We start from the raw sequence: 14,991 nt of genomic DNA, 5'->3' as shown, positions 1-14,991 counted from the left end.
CATCTCTGCATCTCTCCTGAGTCCTGAGTATTTTCCTCCCTGTGTTTGTAATTGTTCTCTCCTCTGAGCTCCAGTTGTGCTCCCTGTTGGCACCATCCATGCATTCTGATGTTTGTCTTTTTATCTGTACATTATCTTTGCAGCTAAATCACACCTTTCTTTGATGGCGGGAGGTGTGGGTTGTACTTATTTGAGTCACCAGCACAGAGTGCATGCTACTTGGTGCGCATTTTTTTTTGTTTTATTTATTTATTTTTTTTATTTTTTAAAATTTATTTATTTATTTTTATTCAGTTACAATTGTCTGCATTTTCTCCCCTTCCCTGCACCCCACCCCAGCCAGTCCCACCTCCCTCCCCCATCTCTACCCTCCCCCTTGATTTTGTCCTTGTGTCCTTTATAGTTGCTCCTATAGACCCCTTTCCCCACTATCCCCTCCCCACTCCCCTGTGGCTATTGTTACAATGTTCTTAATTTCAATGTCTCTGTTTATATTTTGTTTGCTTTTTTCTTCTGTTGATTATGTTCCAGTTAAAGGTGAGATCATATGGTATTTGTCCCTCACTGCCTGGCTTATTTCACTTAGCATAGTGCTCTCCAGTTCCATCCATGCCGTTGCAGTATGGTGCGCATTTTTGATGCAGAGGTTGGTGGCTCTGATATTAGTAACTTGCTGCTAAATTTGAGGCCAACAGTGTCAGCCTCCACCGCAGTGGCAAGCTGCTGTAGATATCTGTGGGGCTTGGGGGAAATTTGGGGAAGCCAATATTTTGAAAGGGCTCAGAGTTCCTTGATTGAAATGAATTGAAGAAAGAATCCATAATCACTCCATTCTAGTGCCTGTACCCCCAGGCATAGCCACCCCTACCCTGTGTTCCTCCTAAGACCAGCCCCGATGAAGCTGTGGCTGTGGACTGAGTGATGTGGCTCCATGCATCGGAGGGCCTTGGGGGCTGTGCACACCTGCTCAGGAATCTCACCATGTGATCTCCTCCTCCTTTAGGGCTCTGGCCGACATCTTGAGACAACAGGGACCAATCCCCATAGCACACTGTGAAAGAGAAACAATCTCAGCTATCGATACCTCCCCCAAAGAGAACACGCCGGTCAGATCGTCCTCCAAAAACCACTACACCCCTGTGCGCACGGCCAAGCCACCTCCAGGTAAGTAAGAGCTGACTGACTGCCTGGAGTCTTTGCTGAGGCTGTTGAGAAGTTTTGGGATGTTGCTGCTCCTGTGGGGAGGGTCATGGAGCCTATGTCGTGAGACTCTCTCATGGGCAGATGAACTTGTGAAAGAGTCTGGGGACTGTCCCCTGGGGAGGGACTGGCATGGTAGAGGTTGTTGCCAATGAGTGTCCGGGCTGGAGACACGCTATTGATTTAGGGCATCTGTGATGTAGTGAGTGGCTGGCGTAATTGTCCTGTGTGAAAGAGAGCTTGTGGTGGAGTCTGGTCATGGACTCCACGTGGGGCAAGGTGTAGGCTGCCTAGGATGCTCTGTGACAAGAAATTGCTGCAGGCCATGGTAGAGACTTCTCAACTGTCAGCATCTCAAAAAGCACTTGCGAGGGTAGAGGTTACATCTGTATGGCAGGACAACCCTTGTCTGTGCTCTAGCAACTCCTGGATGGATGATGAGTCGCCTTGGATAGGCAACATACCTCCTACCCTTTACCCAGTCGTTGCTATAACCATCTGAAGGAAACGGAGGAGGGCTCATGTTCCTTGTCATGTGGAACAACAAATGAAGTGCAAGGAAATTCAATGACTTAGACAAGGTCACTAAGATGTTAATAGTAGTAAGGCATCAGTAATGACAGTAATATAATCTCACATATATTGGATCTTGCTCTATGCCAAAGTATTATGCTAAGCATTTTGCATGTATTTTCTCACTCTGCACAGCAATCTTCAAAGGACTTATATTGTCCCCATTCCATATGAGGAACAGGACAGTTCAGTAATTTTTCCCAAGGACACAAGGTTATAAGAAAGCAAGCCAGGATTTAAACTGAGGCATAAAGCTAACAATAATCAGGACTAGGAAGTCCTGATATCCTAACACAGTGGCGGACGTGAGCCCTAAATATCTGAATGGACAGTCTCCTCTAACGTACAGCTGGAGAAGTCGTTTCTCATTATGAGCTTTACCAGACATCCTGGCACTGACTCCAGTCTCCGGCACAGCTGCAGTTTTGATACTTGGGTCTGAAATCTTCACATCTCTCACCCTTTTCAAAGGATGGGCTATGTAGTGTGAACTAAACCTGCAATAAGGATGTGCAACGCTGGGTGGCAGTGGGTGACTTGCAAATTCAAAATAGTAGTGAATACGCTGCTGGGATCACATTTATTTCCCATTCATTCCTGAGTTTTCTTAAATGTATTAAATTGGAAACCACCTACTTGCCTTTAAGGTAATAGCATTAAATCTTTCGAGAATCTGATAAAAGTTAAGGACATTCTCCTTAAAAATATGCATATATGTGAATAAATGTATTCATCCAACATTTTGCATAGAATTTAAGGGAGTTCACAGACCTTTCCAAACTTAGAGATCCATGATTTAAAAGGACAGGTGAGAGATTCATCTTTGCAAAGAGTCTAAGATGCACTTTTAGCCTTAATATCATAGATGCTTAAAATGTGAGCAACAGAAGGAATCTCAGCAAAAAAAGAAAAAAGAAAAAATCACATCTGGGCCAGAGTTATCTACCCAGATGCACTTCATTTTTTGTTTTTTCTTAAGTAGTTTACTTTTTATTGTATTTTCCAGATGTACTTCAGAATCACCTGGTAAGCTGTTAAAAATGTTGAGGCCTGGGCCCCCACAAAGTAACCAGAATTTGTAGGGATGCTGTTGGCATCAGTATTGTTAAAAGTCTCTGCATGGCGGTTCCAGCATGTGGGCAGGATACAGAACCATGGGGCCAGTGGAGTCTCTCATTTTATGAGTGAGGACATGGAAGGACTATGCCAGTGTTTCCCAACTTTGGCTACACATTGGAATCACTTGGGGAACTTTAAAAATTAAGGGGACCTGGGCCCCAACTCCAGAGACTGTGATTTAATTGCTGTGGGGGTATGGCCTGAGCATGGTGGAGGGTAATGCTTAAAGCTTCCCAGTGATTCTAAAATGGAGCAAAGTTTGAGGCCCACTGGGCTGTGGGAATGACACAGAGGTGCCATGCTAACTAATCCTTAGGATTGTTGCTCACCGTTGAACGTAACCTTGGTATTTTGACTGCCTTTGAGTAGGCCATTTTCTTTCTCTGAAGACTCACAGCTTGAAGTCAGGCTCCTTCAGAACCTTATCTGCAATTCCAGCACTTCAGGTCACTCTGGTACCCAAAGCATCCTTGGAGTTCGCCTGTACCTGTCTGCTCCAATTTTCTTTGTCTCATTGATAAGCCAGCTAGTTGCCAGCCACTGAGTCAAGACTGATTAAGCAGACAGTCTTGATTTGCCTTTAATGCCTTTCACGTGGCAGGAATATGTGTCATTTCTTCTTGGTTCTATGTATATCCTCTCTTCTAGTGATCTGAAAAAGAAAGCAAGCTTATAGTTGTATGATTCACTTCTGTGTTTGGAGAAACCCCTGTAGGTTTTATTCAGATTAGAACTCTTCACTGTAGTCGGGGTTATTTCCCTGGTCCAGAAAGCACTTGAATTTAAAAGCAATTTCATAACAACCCACAACATCTATAGGTTGTAATGGACACAATTGCTTTTCCAAAGAGCTGATATCCTTTGCCACAAAATATTGCAATTTGAGTGGAATTTAAACAGAACTTTGACCAAGTGTTCAAAGTGGAGATTGACTGATTTTGCCCTTGACTGTGGTTCATCAAATGAATACACCACCAATTGAAGGAGTTTGGTGGTGAGAGTTGTTTAGAGGAATTTGAAGGAAGATATCCAGAATTACCAGGAGGCATCATAACTCATGGATGGCTTTGCTACACAAAATATTCTTCATGAACCTGACTCATCAGCATCACCTGGGAGTTTGTGAGAAATGCAGACTTGCAGGCCCCATCTCACCTGCTGATTGCAACCTGTACTTTAATGAATTCAGCAAGTGAAATTTGAGAAGCATTGGGCAAGCATGGACTCTGAAACGTATCTCCTCAGTTTGTTTTCTGGCCCTACCTGCCGCCTAGCATTGTTTTGAGGAGGTAATGAATTAAACCAACAAGAGCACTTAAAACAGGTCCTGACATGTAGCAAACACTCAATGTTAGCCATGACAGGTTTACTGAAGGCTATCCACCAATCAGGGCAAACGAATCAAAAATGAGAGAAACAGAGTCATGGGTGCCCTTCAACTAGGCAGGGGCTGTGGGGTCGTGTCTGAAATGAAAGCCCCTAGACCCATGCTTTCCTGTGCTTGGCCCCTGTATGGGGTGCATCCTCAGAGGATGAGAGTGCTTTGTAGGGCTTTGTACAGCTCTCTCAGGGTCTTAGACATTGGAGGCACATGCTTGATGGATGTAGGAGAAGATCCTGCCTTAATAATAATAGAAACAACGACACCATGAGCAGCACAAGTACCGTTGTGGAGTGCCTACTATGTCCTGGGCACTTTATTTGTGACAGCAGATCCTGTATCATTTCTTAGGTATCGAAGCCCCTGTTCCCACTTTGGCGGAACATTCCTCTTTCCTTCTATAAAAGCCTTTTATCCTAACTCTTCCAGAAATCCTTTCCAACTTGAAAGGAGCTTCCTAGTGGACAGTTACTTTGGATGTAGAAAATCAGAGAAGCCCCCTTTCATGCCCCACCCCTCAAATCTGGCTGCCTCTACTCAAAGTGTTGCCCAGGGAGTGGCAGTGCCTGTATCCCATTGCAGCTTGTTAGAAATGCAGAATCTTGGGCTCTTTCCAAGACCTACTGAATCAGAATCTGCATTTTAACGAGATCTTTAGACAATTTGCTTGCATTTTAAAGTTGATGAAGATCCCTTCAGCACAGTGATCCTCAGCCCTGGACACACACTGGACTCATGTAGGCACTCCTGAAATACTAATGCCTGGCCCTCATCCCAGAGATTCTGGTTTAATTGGTCTGGAGTAGAGGCTGGACATTGATAGTTTTCAAAAGCTTTCCACATGGTTCCATTGTTTGGCAAGTAACAGCTGAAGCTGTCAAGTAAGGAAAACACCTGGAGGACTGTGGAGCTTGGGTTCACATCAAGACCCATAGGATGGAGCCTGGCTGGTCCAGGTCAGGGGGCTTAGAGATAGGTCCTGTCTGTGGCAGGCAGGCAGGCAGAAGGCAATGGAGGACTCAGGCTCATCTGAGGTGGGGGGGGGGGGGTCAGTCTGCAGCTGTGAATGGGAATACCTGGGCAGCAGTGGGCACCAGGAGAAATACTGGAATTGACTAGAGGGCCCCGTAGAGCCAGGCATGGGACCCATACCACAGCTGGGGTTGCAGGTCTCCTGAGCCCAGGATCTTCAAGCCTTGCAGTGGGCTTGCTTGGTGTTTATGGATGGGAGGGTTGGAGAGCTAGCCTGTTCACCTGGTCTGACTCTGTGACTCACAGCTGGCGGACGGTGAGGTCCCCATTCCTTGCAGTAGCAATGACATCATTTGTTGAGGTTCCAAAGCTGATGTCCAGCTTCCCATTATCAAGAGTGGCTTTAGTTGGAGGAAATAAATATTTATGCCCCAGCTACACATCACTGGAAGTTGTATAAGTGAGCAATCAGTCATCCTGCTTCTTGTCAAAGCCATACACTTCATTAGCAGACTAAGGGAGTCAGCCAAGGGATGTGACTTGAAGCTTTCTGGAGATTGAGAACCAAGGCTGGACAGCTGACAGGGGGCGCTGTGTCACCCCTGTGTGGCCTGGCCCTTCCATGCTTCCTCACCTCAGCCTATTGCCCACTTCTTCTGTTGTTGGAATCCAGACACCCTGTCCCTCCTCACACCACACATGCTCTTTCCTTGTGGAATTCCCCACCCCCTACCCATCCCACGCTCTGTGTGGTGGCCAGAAACTGTTCGGTGCTGGATGTCCATGCTGCGAAATTTGATGCTCAGACCGCACCACCTTTCTGAACCTCCTCATCTGTGCCTGTCCATCCCCTGCCTTATTTTCTTCAGTACACTTACACCATCTGATGTCATATATTTGCTGGCTCGTTGGTTTGTCATCTTTGTCCCTTTCAGAATGTAAACTTCATGTAGACGAGGGTTTTGTCTGTTTATTTACTGTGATAGCTTGGCCCCAAGAACATTGCCTGGATGATCATCATAGTTGCTCAATGACTCTGTTCAGGGAACTAATGAATGAGGACGTGGACATCAGAGCTGATGCATAGGTATTGGTTGTAGCTGTGTGCTGAGGAGCTCTTATCAAGGCTGCACACCTCTTCTGTGGCCCTCTGTGTAAAATTAGTATGGCACCGGTCAGTTTGACAGCCCAGCTGGTCATCTGGTGGTGAGCTGAGCTGAAGGCCCTGGTTTCCAGTGCCAGACTTCTCACCAAACCCCAGGGCCTTACTCCTTTCTTGGGCTGACCCAGGGTTCCGTGGCTCCATGTGTCCAGAGGCTGCGAACCTCACTTCCTGGCTGGGCTCAGAGTGGTCGTCACCCAGGAGATCCTGCCTATTCTGCTTACTCTTTGAAAAAGACTCCTTCACAGAAGTCTTGCCAGTCCAGGCAGCTCAGATTCCCTGTTTCCAGGCACAGGTTTAGGGTCACAGATGAAGCCAAATGACCTGGGCCTTACACCTGACCTCTGGGAAACTTCTGGTCAACCTCCACCTCTAATAGGAAATGTGAGTTTTCTTTTCTCAGCCATCCCCTGAGGAATAGGGCTGTCTTGTCTACAGAAGGCTGAGATTGATAGCCTTATAAAACTTTGGATCTGTAAGGTGATGGAGAGATCAGCTGATCCAACCTGTACTTGACCTGTGAGGAAACTGAGGCATGTTGAGATTGCCTAGGTGAGATGTGGTAGGGCCAGGCCTTAGCATCCAGCCTTCATTATTGGAGTTGAAGATGTGGTCTGTGCAGGTAGACAGACCTGGGTGGGAATACTGGATCCCACTTACAGGTGTCAGGACTCAGGCTCCATTGCTTCAAGTCCATGTCTGTGAAGTGAGAATGACTAGTAGCCTCCTCAAAGGGGGGTTAAGGAGTTGAATGAAATAGTCTGTGTATTCTAAGGGCTCAGCTTGGCTCAGGGTTCCTGCTCAGAAGTCACCTGCATTTTCATCATCATCATGAGCACCATCTCTGTTATCAGCTACATCTTCTCCATCTCTCTTTACCTGTTCTTTCCTTCTTTTCCTTCTTTCTGTTACCTCCCATTGCCCCCCTCTGCCTACATTCCTTTTCATAGTTTCTCTGATTATATTGATCCTTTTCTCATCTTGGGGTCTTTAGCAGTGACTGAAGGTTCTCAGATCTTCTGTTAACACATACACTAACAGCCTACGGTGGTCCTGCCATTTCAGTCCTAGGTCTGCTTTCTTGGACATCCCTCATCACTTCCAAGTTTTCTCTTGGTGCTACTTTCTTTCTAAACCTATACCTGTTGTTTGGACAGTCAGTCTCCCAGCAGACTGGCATTGACCTTTCCCAAGTGGAGTCTTGTTACTGTTTGCCCAGATGTTGGGTTACCCCCATTCCCTCAACACCATACCCTTGTTCTTGCAGTCACTGTCCTGTAAGTCTCTGCCTGGGGATGACCTAGGGTGACCAAAGGCTGACCACAGCAGCCACAAGAGGCAGCCACTCTTTGACTGTTGTCTCCTTACAGGTTCTGAAAAACCCAGAGAGTCCACTGAGTCAAGGCTGGTGGTAGAGAAAAAGTATCACTAATCCTTGATAACAGGAGTGTGTTAATTGGTGTTTATAATATAGTTAATATGAAGCACTAGACCCCACTATATGTGCTTTACCCATATTATATCATTTAATCAGCACAACTCTATGAGGTCGAATCATAGTTATCTTTATTTTACAGATGAGAAAATTGAGGACAGGGAGACTGGAGGGAGCCCTTGCCTCAAGTTCACACATGTAGTCCTTGGTAGAGAGAGGATTCCAGCCAATGCCTGGGCTTCAGGCACTGTGCTGTTGAGCCTGTCTGTTGTTACTGGCTCATTATAGTTTACTTCGTGTTAAACTAGACAGCAGCATATCATTCATCTCAGCCTCACAAAGAGCCTGCCATTACGTTCTACCCAGGCTTTAGAAACAGAAGCATCTGCCCCTGAAAGCACCTGAACTGATTTTGTCTCAGTGTTTTTAAAAGACAGGGTAATTGTTACATATCATTCTGTATTCCCAAACAGTTCACAGCGAGCTTCTCATGTGCCCAGTGCTGTGTTGGTTCCTGGGGGTCCATGAATGGAGCCCTGAGGAGGTGCTGAAGAGCATGTAGACATCCTTGCACAGGGTGCAGGTGCAGAGATGGGAGCCGGAAACCTGAGACTCCACAGAGGCCGGAGTGCTCAAGTGGGCCTGAAGGATACCTGGGTGTCCAACAGGCTGAAAAGGGTGGGCAGTAGGGAGTGAAAAAAGGTGCAAGCAGCCTGCTGAAACCACAAGGATGGTAAATAATGCCTGGGAGGAATGTTCTGAGAGAGGGATGTTCTCAGGCCTCTAGTGTATGTGGGTGTGAGCCCCCACTCCCAACTCCCCGCCACCACATTGCAGAGCTCCGTGGGCTCTAGGGTCAGCTTCTTCTGCTCTGTTCTTGTTGTTTCCTCCCTTGGGTTCAGGCAGTCAACTTACTCTTCAGCATACCCAGCCCCCTTTCTTAGTCAAAGCTTTATTCCAGACCAAGCAGGCAGACAGGCACGAGTCCACGGGCCCTGACCAACTTCCTCAATGGAAGGGCCTGCAGTTTACCCATTCTTTTACATCAGTTTTGGTTGTTCCGATAATTTCCTTTCTTGCTTCCTTCTGAGTTTAGGGGACATTTCAGTTGAGTGTCGTCTGGACAATGAGACCTTTACATGCTCTATTTCAGAGCCAGTCCCCATGTGTGTGGTATTTAGTGGTTCTGTGTGATACTGGATCTTTTCGATGAAATTCCAAGAATTAGCAGCAATTTAGGTGGTGATTAAAAGCACAGACTGTGGAATCAGACTGTTGTGAATCCAGACTCTGCCCTGATTTCCCCCATTGTAAAATGGGGCTAAAGATGGTATGTTCCTTTTAGGAATACTGAGGGGGTTAAATGAGTTTTAATATAAAGTGATCAGGGCAGCATCTGACATGTTACACAGGGAAAACACTGTTCTAAGTCCGCACCATCTCATATGTTGGTTACTAGGTCACATGTGGCTATTGAGTGCTTGAAATGTGTTTCAGAGTCTTGCAAGATTTCGAAGAATGGGTAGGAAGAAAAGAATGTAAGGTATCACCATATTTTTTATATTGATTACATGTTGACATGATAATATTTTCCATACATTGGGTTAAATAAGGCTATTAGTAAAATTAATTTCACCTGTTTTTATTTTTTAATGTGACTATTAAAAATGTAAAATTACATGTGTGGCTCACATCTATGATTCACATGATATTTACATTAAACAGAACTGATTTCAGTGTGAGCAGTATTGAGTATGTCTACTTGAGTTCATCTTTCAGTCCTGAACAAAAAACAAAGCCTCTTACATTGTGTGGGAGGAGACATCAAGTAAACAAGGAAATACCTCCCGAGAGTACTAGGTGCTTGAGGCACCATCAGGCAGGTGAAGGTGGAGTCTGGAGAGGAGCAGTTGCTTCTAATAGTGTGGTCCTAAAAGGTAGCATTTGAGCTGGCACCTGGCTGATGAGGACGGGCCAGCCATGGGGACGTCTGGAAGAAGAACATTCCAGACAGAGGAAACATCATGTGCAAAAGCCCTGAGGCAGGAGCAAACCTGGCATGGTTAAGGAATAGCAGCGAGAGACAGGTGTCAGGTGGTGGATGAAGGAGTGGGTGGTGCATGCTGAGAACACAGGGATAGACATAGCCTTGGAGGCCACAGTAAGGAGAGTGGATTTTATTTAACTATGATGATATGATTTCTGTTTTCATAAGATTACCCTGGTTGCTGAGTAGTGGAGATGGGCTTTGTTGAGAAGCAGGGTAACCAGTTAGTATTTCTAAAAGCAACATGGTTAAGAGGAGAAGTTTCTCACTTCCTCCTCCACAAGAAGACACCCTGTAAAGGGCAAGGCAATGCAATGCCATGATAGCCTGTAGGTTTCGGATTCAGACAAACAAAGTCAAAGTCCCAGCTCAGTTTGCACAGGGCCATAGACCTTAGCCAGGGCTCTTCAACAAGGGTGGACACACTTTTTCTGAAAAGGGCCACCTTGTAACTGTCTCTGTTGCCACTATTCATTTGTGCCATTGAAGTGCAAAATTTGCCACAGTAATGTGAAATGAATGTGCTCAGCTAAGTTTCCAGAAAACATTATTTACAGTAATAGTCTGTAGGCAGGATTGGGCCCTTGGGCTCTGGTTTATCAACTCCTATTCTTAGTCTTTCTCTGAAAGCCACAGGCATCTTCCAGGTGACATTTACTTCCCTGTGACATGTGAATGGAGACACATCCCTCTCCAGGAAACTGTGGGGGAGTCAATGGCAAAGCAGAGTCAGGAACCCAGGAGGTGCATTTCCCTCCTCCCTTTCCTGTGACTCTGGATCCTGATTTTCCAGCCGGTGGGACAGGGCCTAATGAGGGTCAGTGAAGAAACCACAGTGGACACCAGGGTCCTCAGCACTGACCTTCTCAGCTTCATCTGTCACCTGAGTGATGGTGAAGAAAGTGCACTTATTTTTTTTTATTATATTTTATTGATTATGCTATTACAATTGTCCCCACGTTTTCCCCCTTTACCCCACTCCACCCAGCCCCCCCTCAGGCAATCCCCTCACTGTTGTCCATGTCCATGGGTCATGTGTATATGTTCTTTGACTCTTCCCTTCACCTTATTTCATCCAGTCTCCACCTTCCTCCCCTCTACAGCTGTCAGTCTGTTCCATGTTTCTGAGCCTCTGTTTCTATTTTGCTTGTTAGTTTATTTTGATCATTAGATTCCACATGAGTGGGACCGTACGGTATTTGTCTTTCTCTGACTGGCTTATTTCACTTAGGATAATATTCTCCAGGTCCATCCATGCCATCGCAAAAGATAACAGCTCCTTCTTTTATACAGCTGCATAGTATTCCATTGTGTAGATGTACCACAGGAAAGTATGCTTATTGTATTTACAAGTGACATACCACTAGGAAGGTTGGCCAGTACCTCCTGGGTGATGTCAGACTCAGGGTTCACAATGTCTTCATGTATAGACACCCCAGGGTCATATCAAACAAGCCCCCTTCTGCTTTTCAAAGCTCACCCTTCCACTGGGATCTCACATCCCATTTATTTCCAGTGCTAAGACACCTTACCCCTTGATCTGTGCCCCCTCCCCTCTTTCTCAGCCTGGTGCTCTGTTCCTTTAGGATGTAAGTGCTCTCCTCCCCCGCTTCAACACAGAGGGACAGCCCTCCCTTCATTTTACACCCGCCCACACCCTTCTCTCTCCCTGACAGCAGAATTTTGCAAAACACTTGTCTACCCCTGTTGCCATACTTCTTCCTCTCCCACCCTCCGTTCAGCCCACGGCCAACTGGTCTGGAGGCCTCCTTCATACAACCTTGGGGGTTCAAGGAGCAGCCTCCTGCTTGGCTCTGCAGCCAGAAGGAAACTCCCACTTCTTCCTTTATTGAAGCCAAAGCTCTGGCCACCTGAACCCACTCAGTTACTGAGGGCATGTTCTCCCACACATGCTGTGCTGTTCTCTGTATCGGGAGCATTCGTTTTCGTCCACTGTCCCTCACTCTTTCCTGCTCCTCCTTACCTCCCAGGTCTCAGCTTAGCTCTCATGTCCCCTGATTCCCCGCCTAGGTGAGCCCCTCCCAGGGTGCCCAGGGCAGCTGGGCTCCCTGTCACTGGAGAGTTAGTGGAGTGGGTGAAGAATATGGGACCTCAGCTTGGAACCCAGTCCTTGTGTCTTCCTAGCCCTTGACCAAATTATTTAACGTCTCCATGCCTCAGTTTCCTGGTCTATAAGTCTTAATAAGGGTATCTCCTCATGTGCTGTAGTGAGGAGTAAATGAGTGAATAACCTCTTTGCTATCCTGTCTCCGAAGATGGAGGTTCACGTCAGGTATCGGCCCAGCTCACTTCTCGATCCCTGGAGCCTGGCTTAGGGCCTGGCACATACAAACTACAGAGTGAATGGCACATTGAAAATCCTGTCTGGGTTAGAAGACCCAGTGAGTCCCACGTGGGGAGCAATAGTTCATGGGAGAGTCTCAGGGGGTGTAGTTGACTCTGTTTCATGTGAACCAGAGCAGTCAATCAGTGGGAGCTGTGGAAGCTGCTCTTTTTAGGTTGCATGGAAAGAAGCTTGAATCCAGCTTAGGGAGGTGACACACCTGCTCTGCTCCTGGCTGGTGTGCTACCCTGCACTCCTGTGTCCTGTCATAGACACTTGTGCCCTGTGCACGCCAGGAGGGGACAGGGCTGCTTCGAATGATATTAACAACTGATGGTACTTGGTAAAGTACTCCCCATGCACTAACTTATTTAAGTCAAGTAGCAGCCCTGAGGCAATCCCTATTGTCAGGCTTGCTTTGTAGATGAGGAACCTGAGGTGAGGGGGGGGACGGGGGTTTGCTTCAGAATCCTGTCCAAACACATAGCCAAGAGGGGCCAGACTGGGCGCTGAATGCCGGCAGCCTGACTCCAGAGCCCAGCCCTGGAGTCAAACTGAGCAGGGGTGCAGACCGGGCACCCAGCCCTGCAACTGTGTGAAGTCTATCCTGTGGCTGTGGGTGTGCACCTGCTCCTGGGGGCATGGACTTGGGATGGCAAAGAGGACACCAGAGGAGGCCAGTGTTTGCTCAGCCCACGGACAGATGTTCTTTGGATGGGAACCCTCAGCTCCAGCGCAGACCACCTTGTTGCACCGAGCCACCCACCCCAGGGTGTGTTAAAGCAGCAGAGGGGGTCACTGGGTCACTGGGCATTTTCAGCTTGGATGGGGACCGGCCTTGCCACTTATATGGTTCTCCCTTTCTGAACCTATACTGGGAATGCAGCTGACTTTTGTTGAGGTCTGACTATGCTCCAAGTTTATTCTGTGAGTCCCTTACTAGCCCAGAAGACAGAGGTAGCAGGGGCATGGAGTGGGGAGGGAAACAGGGGGTCCAGGGACAGCCCCCTTTACTAGTGCACAGCTTGGCAGTGGCGGACTGTGGGTCTGACCCAGGCTCCGGATCCCACAGCACTCTCCTGCTAGCTACACCAACTTGTCTTTTTCTTGGGATTCTGTGGCCCTCAGAGCTCAACTGGACCAAACCATCATTCCAGTGCCAGGCTCGTCATGAGAGGGAGAGTTCATTCCCGCTTCACAACTTCATCCCACTTAGAGAGGGAATCCCAAGCCCCTGTATTTTATTCCTAGTGGGCGAGGGGGGAGAGCAGGGTGGGGGCTGGGTGATTTTCCCTGTACAGGATTGCTTTAAGAAGGGACATGCTTAGACAAGACACAGAGCCTTCCAGAAGCCAGAGGTGCTGCCTTTGCCCCAGCCAGGCCATTTGTGCCTGAGGGGTCCTGCCCGCCCCCAGGGCCTCGTCCTGCCTGGGATCTGCATGGCTCAGTCATCCTGGCCAGAGTGGGAACCCCCCCCCCTCCTGCCAGGGAGGAAGCCCAAGTGGGGGGCAGATGGAGCCTGAATTCACCATATGGCCAGCCCACTAATTACCCTCAGCTCACAGGAAGCAGGAGGATTTAGGGTACATTCTGGCTGTGACCAAAATGAGGAGCAGGGGAGAGGGAAAGCCAGAGTGCTGTGGACAGGGTTCGAATTCACAATTACCTCAGTGAGTTGGCAAAACAGAGGGACCAGCAGAGCACGGTGCCACGAGGACAAGAGCAAGAGGGTGCTGGGCAAGGGAAGCAAATAGCTGTTTCACTCCAGGGAGGGTGGCCCAGGCCCTTGGGCCTTCGAAGGGTAAGAGCTCAAAAGGGGGGCAGTTCCCAATACCTATCTGAGTGGGAGTTTTCCCCCATGAGGCTCCAAGTTCATTGCCCACAGAGTAAAGGCTCCCACTTCTTAGGAACCTCCATCTTAGGAACCAGAGATGGAGGAGGAGGCGGCATTGAGCCATCCACAGCTGGATGGGAAGCACCCACTATATGCTGTGTACCCCCTTAGGGCTCATGGGAGCAGGATGGTGGGTAGGATACAGTCTTGACCTCGGGCACAGAAAGATAAGGCTGCCCCACCGACACTGCAGGCCACGTGCTCAGGTGGCTCTGAGGAAGGCTGCTGTGTTCAGGTGGGCATCACCAGGCACCTTATAGGGTGGGTAGGATTAAATGGGCGAGGAGGATGGTGAAGGGGGCTCCTGGCTGGTGAACTGAGGTCAACAAGACCTAGAGGGCAGGACTGCTTGTGGGTTTAGCAGTTTGCAAAGGGGAACAGTGACTAATTCCTTTGGAAAGGCTGGTTGTGGCTCTTCTGTAAATAGACAGTAACGATTAGAGAACCAAGGAAAAGGCCAGAAGGAACTGGAACTCTGTGTCCTGCTGGAGAAGGCTGCTGTGAGCAGCGGACGTTTTTTCCATCTTTAAACATAAGGACTTGTCCCTGGGGAAGCAGGGATGTGGGCAGAGGGGGTGTCTATTTTGGAGGAGCCATATGGCTAAGTTGGGCTAATGATGGGGGATGGGGCATGGCTGGACTCTGCAAGGGGGCCTGGAGAGTAGGGGAGGCTTGTGAGGGTCTAAGGTGAGAGATGCACAGAGGAAGGGATGCAAGGACCACAGCCCATTAGCAGCAGGTTAGGAGGAAGGAAAGGGGGAGGTCAGGGTAGGGCTCAAGACATACTGAGCCCTTTGTTCATACAAAAGTGATTTTGATCCTTTACTGTGTATCAGCCCCCAGGGATATGGGAGTGAACAGAAC

The 14,991-nt window shown here is 47.9% G+C and overlaps 1 protein-coding gene across 4 annotated transcripts in view; it reads left to right on the top strand.

Moving 5' to 3' along the window:
- SHISA6 (shisa family member 6) overlaps window positions 1-14,991 on the top strand; it is a 274,869-nt gene that overhangs the window by 22,691 nt on the left and 237,187 nt on the right. For all 4 annotated transcript variants that reach the window (XM_071219297.1, XM_071219296.1, XM_053910901.1 and 1 more), the window contains one exon: window positions 1,004-1,164. In XM_071219297.1, the coding sequence (XP_071075398.1) occupies window positions 1,004-1,164 (161 nt within the window). The remainder of the gene's footprint in view (window positions 1-1,003; window positions 1,165-14,991) is intronic.

This window comes from Desmodus rotundus, chromosome 9 (assembly GCF_022682495.2).
Source record: "Desmodus rotundus isolate HL8 chromosome 9, HLdesRot8A.1, whole genome shotgun sequence".
Classification (NCBI taxonomy): domain Eukaryota; kingdom Metazoa; phylum Chordata; class Mammalia; order Chiroptera; family Phyllostomidae; genus Desmodus; species Desmodus rotundus.
The sequence above is the reverse complement of the archived record's forward strand: the minus strand, read 5'-3'. Positions and strand labels throughout refer to the sequence as shown.